The sequence below is a fragment of the Thunnus albacares genome, chromosome 3 (genome assembly GCF_914725855.1).
Source record: "Thunnus albacares chromosome 3, fThuAlb1.1, whole genome shotgun sequence".
Classification (NCBI taxonomy): Eukaryota; Metazoa; Chordata; class Actinopteri; order Scombriformes; family Scombridae; genus Thunnus; species Thunnus albacares.
In genome coordinates this window covers 15805140-15821460 of record NC_058108.1, presented here as the reverse complement: position 1 = coordinate 15821460, position 16321 = coordinate 15805140, and the positions used below count along the sequence as shown (strand labels likewise).

The following is a 16321-nucleotide window of genomic DNA, read 5'->3' as shown; positions in this document are numbered from 1 at the left end:
ATATACTGTATAAAGTGTGTTTCTGTCGCTACGCCAGTTCCTTTAAAGTGCGCAACAACCTTGCGCACATCCGGAAAAACATAACCCACGTGTTGTTGATAGCTCATGGGTGTATTAGCTGCGTCAATACTCGCAGACAGAAACAATAGCCGCCGGAACTTAAGCATTTTGCCTTCAAAACAAAATACAGGTATATTTAAAACTCAGTACTTCATAATTGTTTCACCGAATATTGATTTCCTATCTTATATTTATACATAATTCTGTATCCTACTCCTATTGAATGCGTTTATTCATAAAGGGTGTGAAAATGACAAAACAAAGAAGCCTATGGTTTTTACACATTCTCCATTTAAGGCTTTATTTTGAAGGTCGGTAGCTGGCGGAAATGCTCTGGTTTGTTGGGTAACTTGACACCGGTCTGGACCTTCATGAGGCTCCTCGCAGCACGGACCCAGTAGCCTCACAAACGAACAGGTATTCCTTCAATAAATCTTTGTTACTTTGCTTACAAGCTGCATATTTCTTTTGCTGAAAAAGGTTCTCAAACACAAGTCAGCAGTGTCGTTACTTTAATTTAACTCAGCTAGCCCCAGTCAGCTCGTTAGCTAATTAGCCCACGGATGCTAGCGTGGCTGTAATGAAACACCGCAGTTAACGTTTCTTGTAAGTTTTGCGTGCTGTTCTACCTTTTTGACTTCTTGACTTCACTGACGTTTGTAGTTTTGTACGGGAATTAATATCAGTTGTGACATAGTTTTGCAGTTAATTGAGAAAAGTGTGTTATAGTAGTCTAAAGGTAACGTTACTTTTTAATTTAAAAGCCCATTTATTCTACTTTTTCCGCACTGCAATGGCAGTGTTATCTGCTCTTTCCTGTAAATCGATTTTTACAGTAAGTGTTACAGTAAGTGTTTACAGTAAGTATTACAAGGCTAGGTGCCATTTTGTATAAACAGCACACCATTATATTGAATTCTAGTTATTTTAATTATTGGGTAATATGTAAATAAATAACGCCAGAGAAAATGTCCATGACAATTTCCCTGAGCGAAGTTGACATTGAAATCATTTGTTTTGTCCGACCAAAACTCCTTAATCCAAAGATATTCCTTCTTCTCTCATAGAGGACTTAAAAAACCAGCATGGAATAAACTGTCAGACTTCTCCTGCCTCTTTGCAAGTTTTTACACTTGTTCGTTGCCTTCAAAACCAGCAAATATTCACATTACTAAAACTGAAACCGGTGTATTAACACTGAATTTTCCAGTGAATAAACACTCTTATCTGTAAAGGTTTAAAATGTGTGTACATTTAAGATGGAGGAAAAGCTATCACAGGAGAATGGACAGATATCACCAACACTCAAGGAAGAGGAAGAGGAGATGGAGGTTACCGTGAGCACACAACTAGAACATCTGATCGTAACACCAGACAGCACAGACACGTCATCAAACACACAAATGCATCCAAAGGAACCGGGTGACGTACATACAGACTCAACAGCAGCAATGCCTTCTTTAGTCAGTGTGTGTAAGACAGAGAACTATGATGACGGCGATTCAGAAGATTCAGACAGGTATCTATACTCACACACACACACACACACACACACACACACACACACACAATTTGACAAAAGGGTGACAAAAGCAAAAGAATGAAAACTGACTCTGCTCCTTCCTCTCCTGTCCTCAGTGACAGCTCTTCCTCTTCCTCCTCCTCTTCTTCTTCCTCCTCCTCCTCCTCCTCTTCTCCATCTGCTCTCGTGTTTGAGGAGGAAGATGATGAGGGTTTCAGCCAACCAGCCCCCATCAAAACCAGAGATGAAGTCCTGCTTGAGGTCAGTCTGTGATTGTGCGTTTGTGTGTGTTGATAAGGACAGAAGAACAGTAACTGGAGTCAGTGGATTTGTATATAAATCTTAGTGGAACAGTAATGTTCTGCTTTTCCACTGTGGTGATGTTTGGGAAGAGAACCTAAATAATTTCTGCTAAGCCTCCGTTTTATACCACTTCCCTTCCTAACTATGATATTAAGCCCTTTTCAGTCAGATGTGGAATGTGAAAATTATACTCCAAATCATTTTGTGATTTATGAATAGTTGCCTAACCTAAAGGTTTCCCAAACATCTTAGCTATAATTTACTATATAACATCATGTGAGGAAAGACATATTAAAGAGATATTGCAGTTATCCCTAGTATGAAATTGTAGTTTTTCTGAGAACCTTCAGTGCACAAGCAAAGTGGAGGTAAACAGTATAAAGTACAATTGTCAAGAAAACAGTAAGAAAAGGTTGCACATGACCAGAGCTGGCTTTCATTTTCAATACTACTGTGAATACAATACATCACTGTTTAGGGCTAAAATCAATATTTACCTTGGTAATGATTAATCAAACAATATTTTATTAAATACAGCAAAGCACAATATTCTCTGTCCTTGCACTGGAGCTCTTATTCAGTATATATATATATATATATATATATATTTAAAAAATTATAGTGAACCATAAACAGGAATACGACATGACTCATATTTCTTTAACATATTCTGTTGTTGTATTGTGTTTATTGTGACCATGTACAGTGTTAAACATCAACAACAAAGCCAAAAACACACAGGACATATTATACAAAATACAAAGCTACACACAACAGCACATCACACACACCCACAATGTCATCTAGAAATGAATAATGTAAGCTTGTCAAATTAAAAGCAAGATTATTTGTGTTCATGAGAAGAACATGAGATGAAATTTAGATTCAGTGGTTACAGAGCTGAGTAGCTTTTAGTAGATTTTTTTTAATTTGGTTTTGAGAATACTGATTGAACTGCAGCTCTTCATATCATCAGGTAGGACATTCCACTGAGTTGTGGCTTTCACAGAGAAAGCTGACTGTCCAAATGCAGTGTGACATCTGGTATAGAGGATAATTCTGGAGGATCTAATAGAACTTACTGCGCACACTAAGTCACATAGTGGACGAGGGGCTAAACCATTTAAAATTTTATAAACTAGGCACAAATTTGAGAATAATCTAAAATTGTCAAAGCTCAGTAAATTGTATTTCTCCAGTACTCTACAGTGATGGCTTTTTGTCCAGAGTTTTTACAGTTTGTTTGTACAAGGACTCAAGAGGTCTTGTAGCTGTTTCTCCAGCCTGCTCCCAACATGTGATGCAATAAGACCGATGGGAAAGAATCATAACATGCATAAATATCTTGGCTGCATCCAAAGAGAGACAATTAATAATATGTCTAAAATTTGCTAAGTTGTACTTTATGGTTTGAACAATTTTTTTAACATATTTCTTAAAGTTCAAATTTGGATTCAGTGTCACACAAAGATATTTAAAAATCAGTGACTATGTCAATCCTTTCACCTTTGATGAGAATATCAGTGTTAGAGTAAAACAAACCTTTTGTCTTGTTTGTTTAGATTCAGACATGATTGACTGAGGTAATTATTTTCCACACAAGTCAGATTCACCAAACATTGTTCATCTCTAATGTTTAGACATTCACCACAAGCTCACACAGACTGCAGAAACATCTTACTTAATTCGGGCCCGTTGTGGTGTTTGTTTTCCTGTTGGCGTGACGTCTCAAAACCCTGTTAACAGATTAACTGTTACACCAAAAGCTGACAATGTCATAATATTTGTGCGCAGGAGCTGCCAGCAGCGGAGGAGGTGTGTGTGTCGTTACCAGAAGACGCAGAACTGCAGCCAGTTGGAACAGTCTCTAGTATTCTGCAGCAGCTGGGTAAATGAACACACACACAGGGTTCACTTCAACATCTGATTTTTATTATCTCATCAGCTCTGTCTTTAACCGCTCTTCTATGTCTGCAGTTATCATCCAGTCTCTGAAAGACACGCCCCCTCTGACCGACGACAGCATCATCTTTCGATCTGATAAGCTGGCTATAGGCAAGGTGCGTGGAGCGGTGGGTGTAACGCCACCTTCTTCATTTGCGTGTGAAGAAGTGTTTAATGTTATCTGCTTATTTGTGTCCTGTCTCTTGTCTTTTGTGTCTCAGGTGTTTGAAGTGTTCGGTCCAGTGTCCAGTCCGCTGTATATTCTGCGTTTTAACTCTGCAGAACAGATAAGCAGCAAGGGGCTGACAGAGGGACAGACTGTTTATTACGCACCGACCATTAAAGAGTACACAGGATATATCCTCACACAACAGCTTAAACTGTGAGTACACACACACATACACACATATTGCAAAGAGTATTAAAATTAGACAAATATACTGATTATTTACAGTTCATTTGTTAAATATTTGTCAGCTTTTGGTGTATTGAAGTTTCTTTCTGACTGAAGGTAGCCAATAGGTTGTATTGAAAATACTTTTTTTCTTCAGTTTTAAGGGATCTGATGCATCCTGGAAAAATGACCAAGAGCCACCAGAAGAGGTAAAGCACACAGACAGACTCTGCTGTATTTAATGAAACAACCAAATTCCTCATGAACTATGCTTTCCTTCTGTCCCTCGCTCTGCCTGATGTTTTTAGGCTTTGTGTACAGAGAGGCAGACACACACACAGTGGCGTTTTTATCCAGTATATGTCCAGTTTTTCAGCATGAGCCTGTTTGATCATTCCAATTATGTTCATTTCAAAGTCTATATTTTTAGCTTTGGACTCCACTAGAGTAGATCTGCATGACTCACAGCTCAGAAAAAAACTCCTTATTTATCTTATACTGACCCTTTTTGCAACCCCTCAGTATAGCCTCACCACAGCGTTTTTTTTTCCGAGGCCAACTTATTTTTTTTAATTGTTTGCAATTGGAGCATCGTGTGTTTATACTATGCTGCAAATAGCAGCGATGTGGCGAGGTGCTGGGCGTCTATTCTGCGCTGAGCACTGAGTGTTTTGGGGTTTTTTTTTCTGGTGGTTGAGAGTTGAAAAATATCTAACTTTGGATGAAACACTCCACTCATCACTGTCACTTTTCAACCAACCGTCCAGTCACAGTAGAGGAGGGGCGGAAGAAAATACCACAAAACCCAACCGTCATGAATCTGTACTTGATAATTAAAATAGTATGATTAAAACTATTCTTCATTTCAGGTAATTTATTTTCTCTTGATTTAGACTACTTGTTAGTGTAAGACAAAAAACAACGCTGCCGCAGGAAATATGCAAATTTTCAAAGGTTTTGGATGGCTCTTAAAAGAGAGAGTACTGATGGTGGTGGTCCTGATGTCAGTCCTGAAGGTGGTCCTGATGTTGGTGGGAGTTGAAGAGTCATTGGATGACAGAACGCTACCATTCAACTTCACCTACTGGAGAGGAGAAGTAGTTGGGCATCAACTACTACCAGGACGATGGTGGAGAAGCTCCTTTTGTAATGTAATACATGGAGCCTGTTGATGATGGGGCCTGTATTGCAACATACTTCCCATCAATTGCTCCCAGACTGCTGGGGAAGTTCTTTAGTCTATGGAAGTCTCCTGCAGTCCTCTTCCAGTGGTGTTGTTCAGGGAAGGGCATGTACTACTGGACCATGACAGACCGGTGTTTCCCCTATAATAGTACAGTCCTAGCGGGCCGCCAGGCCAACGAGAACCCCCACCAGGCCAAAAATATTTTTAATGCCAAAAATGACGCCATTCATTCGGAAATCAATAGTGTGTAAATAAAAGTCTGTGTCATTGCCTGGGAAGCTGCAGGTAGTGTAACTCCTTTTAAGGAATAGGGCAGTGCGTAAGCGAGTGAGTGGTTAAGTGAGAGAGCGAGCGGCAGAAAAGTGACGGTGGATGCGAGTGCAGCAGAGGAAAAGGTTAGCAGTAAGTTGTCAGTCTGGCAGTAAATGTACAGTACAGACTACAATGTGTCAGTTAATAAATGCTGCAGCTTCACAAGACCAAGGGGGAGGAAGGTGGTTAGCTCCGAAGTTAGCAACAATGGGTTAGCCTAACCTGAACACACTGAACAGAGAAATACAGAACAGAGAAATGTGTGGCCGCGGATTCCGTATCATAGCAACCAAAGCATCTCAGCTGAAAAAACACTGCACCTCCGAAGTGCCCTGAAGCGCTCCCAACTGGGTGTTTTCAGAAGAGCGCCTGGCATTTTCAGCTGAGGAAAAAAAGCTTTGGTGGACACAGGGCACAAGGCCACATTCAGACCAAATCAGGCGTTGCGGCCATTTGAATGGGAGTAGTGTGTTTAGGCGGTGGGGGTTTGGCCACAGCGGTGCCACGCCGGCCTGTGGCAAGAAAGTTGATCCAGGAGAAACACATCTCGACGTCACGCTACAGGAGGACAAAGACAAGGGAGGACAAAGACGTTACAAGGAAGAATGGAGGATGTTTCTCTTCGTTTTGATAATGTATAAGTAAAGTTAGAATTTGCTGTCTTGCCTCCCTACACTACATTTTAAAAAGACGAGAGTGCTGAGAGCGCCAGCGAGTAAAAGAGAGAGAGGGAGAGCACAGCTGTGGTGGAGCGTGTGAGAGATTGAATGAAGAGAGGGAGCAGAGGTAGCGAGAAAGCCAGTGAATCAGATCAATAAAGTGTTATTTTTTTGATTGTTTCACAGCGGTTACATTCTAGAACATAAATAAATAGACCCACACTTCCACACAACACTGTGGTGGTGCACCGCAAGGCCTGATTTGGTTTGAATGCGGCCTAAGGCCTCACAGGGATTACTTCTACATACATTTACCTCATTATTTGACACTTTGGCCACGTTTCATATGAACATCCGACATTGTAACATTACATATATGACTGAAAATAAGGAAAAGCGTAATAGGTCCCCTTTAACTCCTTTCACCTTGCTGCAGCTGGTTTGATCCAAGGTGAATGGAGTTGTGCAGATAAGTTTTAGTACTTGTTCGGCATTAACATTCCACCAGGTTCCCACCCACTCAGACTCCTTACTGCAATTTTTAAGTGGAAAGAGCAGTTTTAAAGGCTTTTGTTGGCAGAGATGCACAAACAGACCTCTTCACAATCAAGTCAGTTTTATTTATCTAGCCAATAAGTTTTTTTGTAAATGCAACTAAATGCAATGCAGCACATTTCCCCACAGATTCAGGTACACACTCTTTGGGTCCTCTTATGATACTCTAATATCTTAAGTGAAATCATGAATGCCTCAAAATCGATGTCTTGTCTTCTGTGAATGAAGTGCAACCCTCTCCTGTCATCAGCGGTCTATTTTTGTTGGAAGCTAGTGGATGTGTTCTGCTGATAGAGCCTTTCAATATCTTTCTCTCTGTCTCTCTCTCTCTCTCTCTGTCCAGGCTTTAGATTACAGCGATGATGAGAAAGAGCAGGAAGCCAAGAGGAAAGTGAAAAACTCCAAAAAGAAGAGGGACAATAACAAAACAGGTATTCACTCACACAGACACAGAGGTCCTGGATGTTGATAATTATTGAAAACATCCTTAGTTTAGTGAAGAATGCATCTCCATATGTATATATGTGTGATCAGAAAGAGTTTTTAAAACCTGTTTGGATGCATGTGAAAGAAGTTTAAAGTCATAATTTCCTTTCAAATAAGACACACATTTATCCATCCATCTCAACTTTTTTTTTTTCTTACATTGCTTCATCTCTCTTTTTGCGTCCAGATAATCCCGCCCACATTACCCAGAACACCTCGCAGCATCAGCAGCATCAGCATGACGTCAAGGATTTCCCGCCAAGACACGCAGGAGCTCCGTTCAGGCACCAGAACCCGAGAAACAAACACCCACCAGTCCGACACACACACACTCCACCCAGACACACACACCCGCCGCCTAGACATATGAATATCTCCCCCATGTACCTCCCTCCTCCCTGCCCATATCCTCCCCCTCCTCCACTCCCTCCTCATCATTTTCCCCCACCCAACTTCCCTCTCTACCCTCCTCCTCCTCCATCCTTCTTCAATCCGTCTTTCTCCTCTCCTCTCTGGCCACCAAACGCTGTCCCCTTCTCTGATCTCCCCCCTCCTCCTCCCCCACCTCAGTGATATTTCAACACTCACTCTGCTGGACAGTTGGACAAATCACCCTCATGTGCCAATAACTGGCTCTGCTTTTATAGCATCGCACAGTCATTGATTACAAATAAATATTTACTTAAGTTACGTTTATGTTTAAAGTGATGTGCAGTGACCAACCACAACTATGAGTTAAATTTGTATTTTTTTATTTGTTGGTTTGTTTTATTGATGTGTCATAAATCTGTATTTTTACCACATCTATAGACGTTATTAGATTTCCTGTTGGAGCAGTAGTCAGTAGTCAAAATGTATAATCCAAGCAAATGTGACATCACTGTCAAGCAACACACCAATTATGATTACTGTCACTTACTCACACACACAAGTACGCAAACACTAGAGACGCATTGTGAAGTGAACCTCAATGGTGGCACAGAGTTGTGAAAGAGCAACGTGTCATTGTGTTTCCTGCAAACCTCTAGCCTTCTATATTTTTGAAGGCTTGTGTATATACACAATAGACAAATTATATTTGCGTTAATTTTTGGGTTAATAAATTATTTGAGAAAAAAAGTCAATGAAATAATGTTATATCGATAGAGTCATGACTTTATAATGTAGTCTAATGTGTAGTAGTTGCTAAATATTGAGTAACTTTTAATGTGACTGAAAATGGAGCAGGAAGATCTTTTGTCTAATTAATACACAAACAAAATTCTGTTGAAAAAAATATACTGCCTCATTCTTTATATGTATCCCAGTGTGTCTCATCTGAAGCGTCTTGTTGTCTACATAAGTCATCTGCAAACGATGAAGGAGTGATATGATGATTTTCAGGTCTGGAGAAAAATGGAACATTTGTTCCATCTGAATTCACTTACAGCTACATGATCTACAGCTCTTCCAGGATTTGTTAAAAAATAATAATTTTCAGTTGTGGTTGAGCGATTTCAGCCATGAATTGATGTAATTTGTTGAGATGTGTTAAGTGATGAGATATTTGGACTGAAATCTAACTCCTGTACAAATAGTGATTTTTTTTTTTTTTTTCAGCTGGAAATGAACCCTGAAATTCTTATATTTTATATCTACTAGTATTTTTTTGTACCGGAGCTGTTTGTAAATGAACATGTTAACATTTGCACCATGTGATGAACTGCGTCAATGGGAAATAAATGTCTTTGTGGAAGATGTATATCAGTGTTGTGATGCACTCTTTGTGCAACATATTTCGGTCACACTGTTGTGTAAAGCTGCTGCTCTGTTCGCTGTTCAACAAGTTTTTCTCAACAGGACGTTTCTAAACACACTGATGCTGGAATCTGGTACGAGACAAATGTTTTCATTCATTTGCTGAAGTATACTTTTATTGTCCTGAGATTCAATGTCTTCTTCCACATAGATTTAAATGTAGAAGCTATCAGGCTAGGTCACACAGGCAATAAGGAATGCTAGAATGACATCATGATTTGATTTGATGCCTCATCGTGATGTCGTTCAAACAGAAAAACATTGATTTTCATTTTGATTTATAGGTAGCATATTTATGAATTTGTCAAACTACAAAGTTTCAGAATGATGCTTTGGAGGACACTGACATGTTATTTGAGTTTTAATTTTGCAAATGAAAATGAGAAATTTCAATTTGAATTATTTCAATTTACTATAGTCAACCCTGGACTTCCATAAACACAAGCCCAGAATGTAACATCTCACAATCTCAGACAAATAATCTGTTCCTGTGAAATTTGTCATTGTAGCTGATATATCAGCTTGTCTAGTTAGGTGACAAAGGTAATTAAATACCAGAGACAGTATTTTTCCTGCAGTCCAACTCTCTTTAATAAATCACTAAACTGTATGCATACGGGCTCCCTGAGCTCTGCAGCAAGAGGAACAGCTCGCACAAACACTGAATACTTTCAGCCTTCACCCAACTCCACCGTCACAACAAGCACCTCATATACAGTCACACTTCTCTGTCTGCAGACACCCATTTCCTGCAAGATTATTAATAATTACATAGATGATGTCATGTCTGTACTGTACAGCTTCCAGTTCTTGCATTAAGTTCCCCTTTTTCAAAAATTACTTCTTAGAATCAGGGTCACCATGTATCTTGTACTTCAGATAACCTTTCCTATTTCTTCTTTCCTAACAAACTAGACATTGAAAGTATTAATACAATAATATAGTCATTTCTCCAACAGTGCACTTCTAATATCATTTTTTCCTTCATACTTGAAAATGTTAAAATGTGTATTTTATCATAATGCTATTTTTGAAAAATGTTTTACACATCCCTCCATTAATGAACAAAAAAGTAGACAAAACATTTCAATCTTCCTACAACTCCTGAAAAAAGTCATTGTTATTGTATGCAATATAAAATAAAGTGTTGGTGAGAAAATAATAAAGCCCTGTGACAAATTCAGTCTCATTCGTCATCTTAGATGACATAAACAACATGTAACAGGACAACACTTCCTCTAACGCATGACAGGTGGGCTGATGACGGACAGGAAGAAGTGGAAGTGTTAAAAGTTCTTGCTGCACACTACCACATACAAAACACACCTTGCCTCTGCAGCTGCTTCAACATGGCTGTATTCTTTCACTCTAGAGAGTCTGAGGTCGACTTTGAAGTTGGTGAATATGAGGAATTCCCCAAATCTGAACCCAAGGACACCACTGCCGACGAGACTCCAAAGTCAAGTAGGTGATTCGGGACACATGAGATAATATGTTCGGTTCTATTTTGATTTTGTTGTACAATATTTTATAAGAGACTGTAAATATATTAACATTTTGATTATTTTAGTAGGTTTGTACAAGAGTACAAGCCACTAAGATGTTTTTTTCTTTGTGTGTGTATGTGTGTGTGTTGTACAGAGTTTATATATCTCAGAGTGGTTCTGGTGAGCTTTGGTCTGCTGTGTGTTCTTCAAGCAATTCTCAACATCATTCTGAGACTTCCTCTGAGTCAGCCCACTGATAAAGGTAGTTAGATAAACAGACACTCTGCAGTTCCCCTCAGCTCCACGTTTTTTTCTTTTTGGACTACTTATAAAATGGGGAAAATGGAGACACTGTTTAATTACTACACTTCCAAATAATTAACTGCTAGCTTAACCACCTGCAGTAGTTCCCAGCCTTTTATTGTTGTGACCCCTTAATACAAAGCAATATCTCATTGCGAAGCCCCTGTTATAGTTGCACGTCTAAAAGTTGTGAGCAACAATATCAAAGAGCGATTTTCATTTGAATTTCTAGAGGCCTGAAGATGTGAAACTACAGTATTTTACATGAAGAAGCAAAGATAAGACAAAAACAAACAATTTTGTGTATCAGAATTAAGTTTTTCCTTATATCCTATTTGGGCAGTCATCTGTCAAGCCCCTACGAGGGGCAACTGCTTATAAACTAAATACAGCAAACTTAACTCAAATGCCTGTGTCAGCAATGTATCTTTACACATCTATACTTCCATTTACTTAGTACCAAATTACATTGTTATTTTCAATGTGTTATTTCCAAATTACATTGTTATTTTCAAATTACCAACCTGTAAAAGAAAGTGTTACAGAAAACTGTTAACCGATGTTGAAATTATATTCTTATGTCAAAACCTGGGCATTATCGTCAACTGTCTGCATTATCAGCAGCTTAAACCCAGGAACTTTGAACATACTTCACCCACATTAATGTATGTACATTGTGTTGACTTGCAGCATCCTGTTCTCTGTTGCATCATGAGACTGTTTTGTCTTACATGTTCTGTATTGTAACATGTTATGTTGAGACACGCTTTCTGTGTTGCTGTGTGGAGGTGAGACAGAGGTGGAGAGCTGCCCGCAGGACTGGTTGATGTTTGGCTCCAGTTGTTACTACATTTCCTCACAGGGGAGGACCTGGGACGACAGCCGGCGGTACTGTTTGCAGAGAGACGCTGATCTTGTCATCATCAACAGCAGACAGGAACAGGTAACTTTTTACTCTCAGTGAACGCTTGTGACACAGGTGTGCTGTGCGGTGTCTATGCAAATACAGAATGCTGGACAGAATACAAATAATGCAAATATACTGTACAGTCCTCTATTAAAAATTTGTCATCTCCGTCAGATTGGAAGTGTATCTGAGATTTGTCATTTTATAAACTTGTGAGAGTTATCAGTGCCTTCATTTCCACCACGGCAACTCCTACCTGTCTCTTAGGATTAAAGTCCTTTCACAACTGCAAACTGTTAAAAGCAGCAGCCAGATTAAAACACAGAATTCCAAAACTCTTCATGCTTTTACACAAACCTAAAATCCCAAAATGCACATGCCAGCATTGTAGCATTCTTGCATGATCTACCGCAGGATGTTCCAAAGTCAAGGCCCCTGATTGCAAAAGCCCAGTCTCCTCTGAAACCGCCCAGAGTGGAGTTTAGTAGTATAATCAAGAATCAATTGAACCTTAAATGTGATCATTATAATCAGGTCAACCCTCAAACAACAGTGGCAGCAAATGCAAAGATGCTAAAACTGAGGTTCTATGCACTCTACTGTTGGATCTTGTAAGAAGTCCAGATGCTGAAGTTTGGACAGTTTATAATGAGTCAGAGCTCTTGTAAAAATCCAGGGGTTGCAGCACTTTTTACAAATCTTTCTTCAGTAAGAAGTGATGTTGGAGGATTGTGGACTGAGATGTGTGATGATAAATCCACACCGACATCTAAAAGACTGACCACTGTCAGTCCTCAATTTTGCCTTTTATGTTTTTTTACATTTTTTCTACATTTTGGCCAGAAAGTTTGGTGTTCAGCCAAAAGTTATTTAGGGTTTTAAGGATAGATTTTAAAGGAGAACTATTGCTTCCTTAAAGTACTTATGAACATGGGTCAAGTGTAACTGAAGTATTCATTCTGACAAGCATCATTTGAGAAAGAGTCTAAAAGTAAATCTTTGAAGAAATAGTGTGGGAGAAGGTCTGAGGAACCGGATTATGTCTTGTTAGCTTAATATTCTGATCTGATTCTGACAAATACACTGTGGGATGATACAGAAACATTTATAGATTTACATGAACACTGAAAAATGATATGGTGTGCACTTTGGTCTTCTGTTTTTGGAATCTGCTGTTTATGAGCATGTGGTTTTATGACAGGCTTTTCTCACTGGGTTCACCATGGCTGCGTGGGTTGGGATGACTGACAGAGTGAAGGAGGGAACTTGGATCTGGGTGGATGGAACACCAGTGAACAAAGACGGGTGAGACAACTCCTAGTCATACTGTATATTAGCCTAAAAGCTAATAACCGCATTGTGGAATTGTTGCATTATAATTATAAATGATCTTTTTCTGTTTTATTTGCTGGGTAGCTCTGAGGTCTTTAACCCTCAGAGACCTGCGCCCTCAGCCTACATTACTGTCTTTCAGAGGCTGTAGTGGGCTCAGTTTTAAAGTAAGAGTGAGATACTGGTAGAGTGAAGATATTGGTATCATATGAAACTAGATGATCTAAGGTGTCCATTTTAACCAACCATGACATGCTAGCTTGTCAGGAAGGGGACTAAATAACACCCCAAATTTAGGCTAAATTTTGGTGAGGGAAAAACTGGGATGGCCATTTTCAAGGGGTCCCTTGACCTCTCACCTCAAGATATCTGAATGAAAATGGGTTCAGTGGTTACCCACGAGTCTCCTCTTTACATACATATCCACTTTATTCTATGCTAATCCCATGCAGTTTTGGGCCAAAACCATTCAGTTTTTTGCATGAAGTATAAATATGTTATTTTCACCTATTCTAAAAATGGTGTATTTGAAGATTTCTGCATACTAGGGTTCCTAAACAGACTTAAAATGACAAGTTAAAGAAAATCTTCTGTTATCTGTGTTTGATATTTAATCTGGACAGTAAACTTCCTGTTTTCAACACCTACAGATGAGAGGACTGAGAGGACCAGTGCTGTTAGTAGTCAGTAATCCTAGAAACCAAAAGTACACCATTAGGGTGCAATAAAAACAGAAAATGTCTGTGATTTTGTGAAAGTTACATTCTATCATCAACAAAGCCCTTTATGTGATCTAATGTATTTATCAACCAATCATCATCACCATATCCCAGGTTTTTAGCCATGCTATCAGTGTAGCCCTATAGATGGCAGGGTTGGTTTCAGTCGGTCCACCACTTTGTTCAAATATCTCAACAACTATAAGATTGATTCTGATGAAATTTTGTACAGACATTCATGTCCTCCAGAAGATTAACCCTACAGACTTTGGTGGTCCACTGACCTTTCCTCTAGTCCTTCCATGAGGTTTACATTTGTGATTTTAAGTGAAATGTCTCAAGTGAGTAACTGGATGCATTGCCATGAATTTTGATTCTAGCATGGCTGTTGTGAAAATCACATATGGCATTGTACTATACCTGTCAGAATGCCCTGCTGGTCATGTTGATTTGAACAATGTATGTCAGCATCAGCATGCTTTGCTATGTCTGTAGGTTGCAGTGGGCCCCTGGACAGCCTGATGGAGCATATGGAGGAGAAGACTGTGGTGATCTTCGTACAATGATGGATTTCATTGGTTTGAATGACTTCAACTGTACTGCCAGAGCCCGGTGGATCTGTGAGAAAATACTGTCGTAGTCTTAAGTTATAATATCTAGTTGAGTGATGACATTTTGCAAGCTTGATGAGACCTATGAATTCAACTCTGGAACATGATGATGTGACTCTCTGCCACACAATACTCCCACACATCTTCAACAACTTCCAAAAACTATGTATTTCAGTTATCATGGATTATTTTATGTTCAAATCCATTTAGAAACTGATTTTGGTGGATAGTTTAGAATAAATGTAATGTTCTCAGAACTTTCACTGTCATCTACTTATTATCTACTGTAGCCTACTTGAAATGACCTCTTTCTAACCATCATCATGCACCGGTCATCCCAAGATGAACAGAGCTTCCAAAATGGAAATATCTTTGCTGCATTGTCACTGTAGACCCAGTCACACAAAGGGATATCTTCATGCAGACAAAACTGACGTTGTCAAACTGTCTGGAGTCACAGGAAATGTGTAACTTGTTTTCATCATTTCTTATGCAGTAGTAAGACTAACAAAACATTTGGCAAGATGCTATTTTGTGTTAGCTGCACCGATCACATCTACCACAGGCTGGAGCTATAGTACATACAAAATCATTTTTGGGGAGCTCCAAGCAGACATTGCTTTTTTTCTGAAAAGTTTAGTAATTATAGTTGTCAGATAAATATAGTGGAGTAATAAGTCCAATATCTCCCTCTGAAATGTAATGTATATACTTCAAAATTGTGCTTAAGTATAGTAATTGAGCTATACATGTTGTGTAAACAGGAAACACTTTGTAATACGCTGTCAGGCTGTAAAGTCAACATTAAAATATCTTTATTATTGAATTTTTATTCAAGTTATTCAAGTTTAACCTATAGTGTTATTAACCGTTTATTAACTGTTCTTACAAATTCTGAAGTGGGGGACTGGAGGGTATTGAAATAAGGTGTTAAAAGAAGATAAAAAAAGAAATCTGCCATGTTTTACATACCACACTGTTTGGCTTGCTTAGTTATGCTTCTTTATATAATTAAATGATGGCTAGGCCTCCACTTTATACCTGGAGAGTACACTATATTGTTGCATTGTAGAAGTAAATGCACAGACACTATATAGAAAGAGAAACCCCCTTATTGTCTATATACCTTGGAAAGCCATAAATCCTCTGAATGCCCTGGTCTGTAGTTTGTTGTTATGAAGTTCCTTGAGTCTGTGATTATTCTAGAGGTCACAATAGGTCAATTTATACTGTGAGGTCAAGTTTCAAACAAGTCTCACTACAATGAAATGGCTACTTCACACATGAAGACAGTTGAGTCTCAGCTTTCCAGTCATACCCAATATTCAAGTGTTATTAAGCCCCCTTCCCAACAAGCTAGCATGACTGAGCCCGCTACAGTCTCATATACAGCCACGCGGGTCTCCGAGAGTTTATAGTTGTGAACGTGCAGGTCCTTTACCATCTGCCAGGGGGTTCTGCACCACCCTCAGCACCCCTACTTCCCACAGCCTTGGAATCAACTTGTATTCATTTGACTAAATGAATGCAAACCTCATTTGGGAACATTTGGGACCAATTTTGCTTGGTCTATTACCATCATTTTTGTTGGCCAGTTAGATTTGTCCATGTTCCACCTCAATGTGCCTGAATCCTTGCTGAATGTGCTGCAAAGTAAGTTACCACAACACCAAACACCCTGATTGATCCAAATCACAAGCAGTCTGTTCATTTGGCCATTTCATGCAGAAAAGTTGTGGTAATT

General features: G+C 39.1%; 2 protein-coding genes across 3 annotated transcripts; both read left to right on the top strand.

Moving 5' to 3' along the window:
• Positions 1-389: 389 nt before the first annotated feature.
• On the top strand, positions 390-9156 carry naf1 (nuclear assembly factor 1 homolog (S. cerevisiae)). Of its 2 annotated transcripts, none has more exons than XM_044346675.1 (9): positions 390-477; positions 1320-1579; positions 1699-1843; positions 3680-3773; positions 3863-3945; positions 4051-4211; positions 4381-4432; positions 7279-7366; positions 7609-9156. In XM_044346675.1, exons 2-9 carry the CDS (start codon positions 1320-1322, stop codon positions 7992-7994), a joined length of 1269 nt encoding a protein of 422 aa, XP_044202610.1. In that variant the 5' UTR covers positions 390-477; the 3' UTR covers positions 7995-9156. The 2 variants fall into 2 exon arrangements, with proteins under 2 accessions (XP_044202610.1, XP_044202611.1); XM_044346676.1 differs by lacking the exon at positions 390-477 and adding an exon at positions 495-666.
• Positions 9157-10269: 1113 nt separating this feature from the next.
• LOC122979322 (CD209 antigen-like protein E) lies at positions 10270-15362 on the top strand. Its single transcript, XM_044346677.1, has 5 exons — positions 10270-10682; positions 10860-10967; positions 11797-11951; positions 13117-13220; positions 14462-15362. The coding sequence occupies exons 1-5, from the start codon at positions 10568-10570 to the stop codon at positions 14604-14606; spliced, it is 627 nt and encodes a 208-aa protein (XP_044202612.1). The 5' UTR covers positions 10270-10567; the 3' UTR covers positions 14607-15362.
• Positions 15363-16321: the final 959 nt, after the last annotated feature.

Excerpts from the sequence above, each read along its gene's own strand:
- naf1 (XM_044346675.1), top strand. The coding sequence starts at position 1,320 with ATGGAGGAAAAGCTATCACAGGAGAATGGACAGATATCACCAACACTC. Across the intron at positions 4,212-4,380 it reads CTCACACAACAGCTTAAACT|TTTTAAGGGATCTGATGCAT; the intron begins GTGAGTACACAC and ends TTTTTTCTTCAG. Across the intron at positions 7,367-7,608 it reads GAGGGACAATAACAAAACAG|ATAATCCCGCCCACATTACC; the intron begins GTATTCACTCAC and ends TTTTGCGTCCAG.
- LOC122979322 (XM_044346677.1), top strand. The coding sequence starts at position 10,568 with ATGGCTGTATTCTTTCACTCTAGAGAGTCTGAGGTCGACTTTGAAGTT. Across the intron at positions 10,968-11,796 it reads GAGTCAGCCCACTGATAAAG|GTGAGACAGAGGTGGAGAGC; the intron begins GTAGTTAGATAA and ends TGCTGTGTGGAG. Across the intron at positions 13,221-14,461 it reads ACACCAGTGAACAAAGACGG|GTTGCAGTGGGCCCCTGGAC; the intron begins GTGAGACAACTC and ends CTATGTCTGTAG.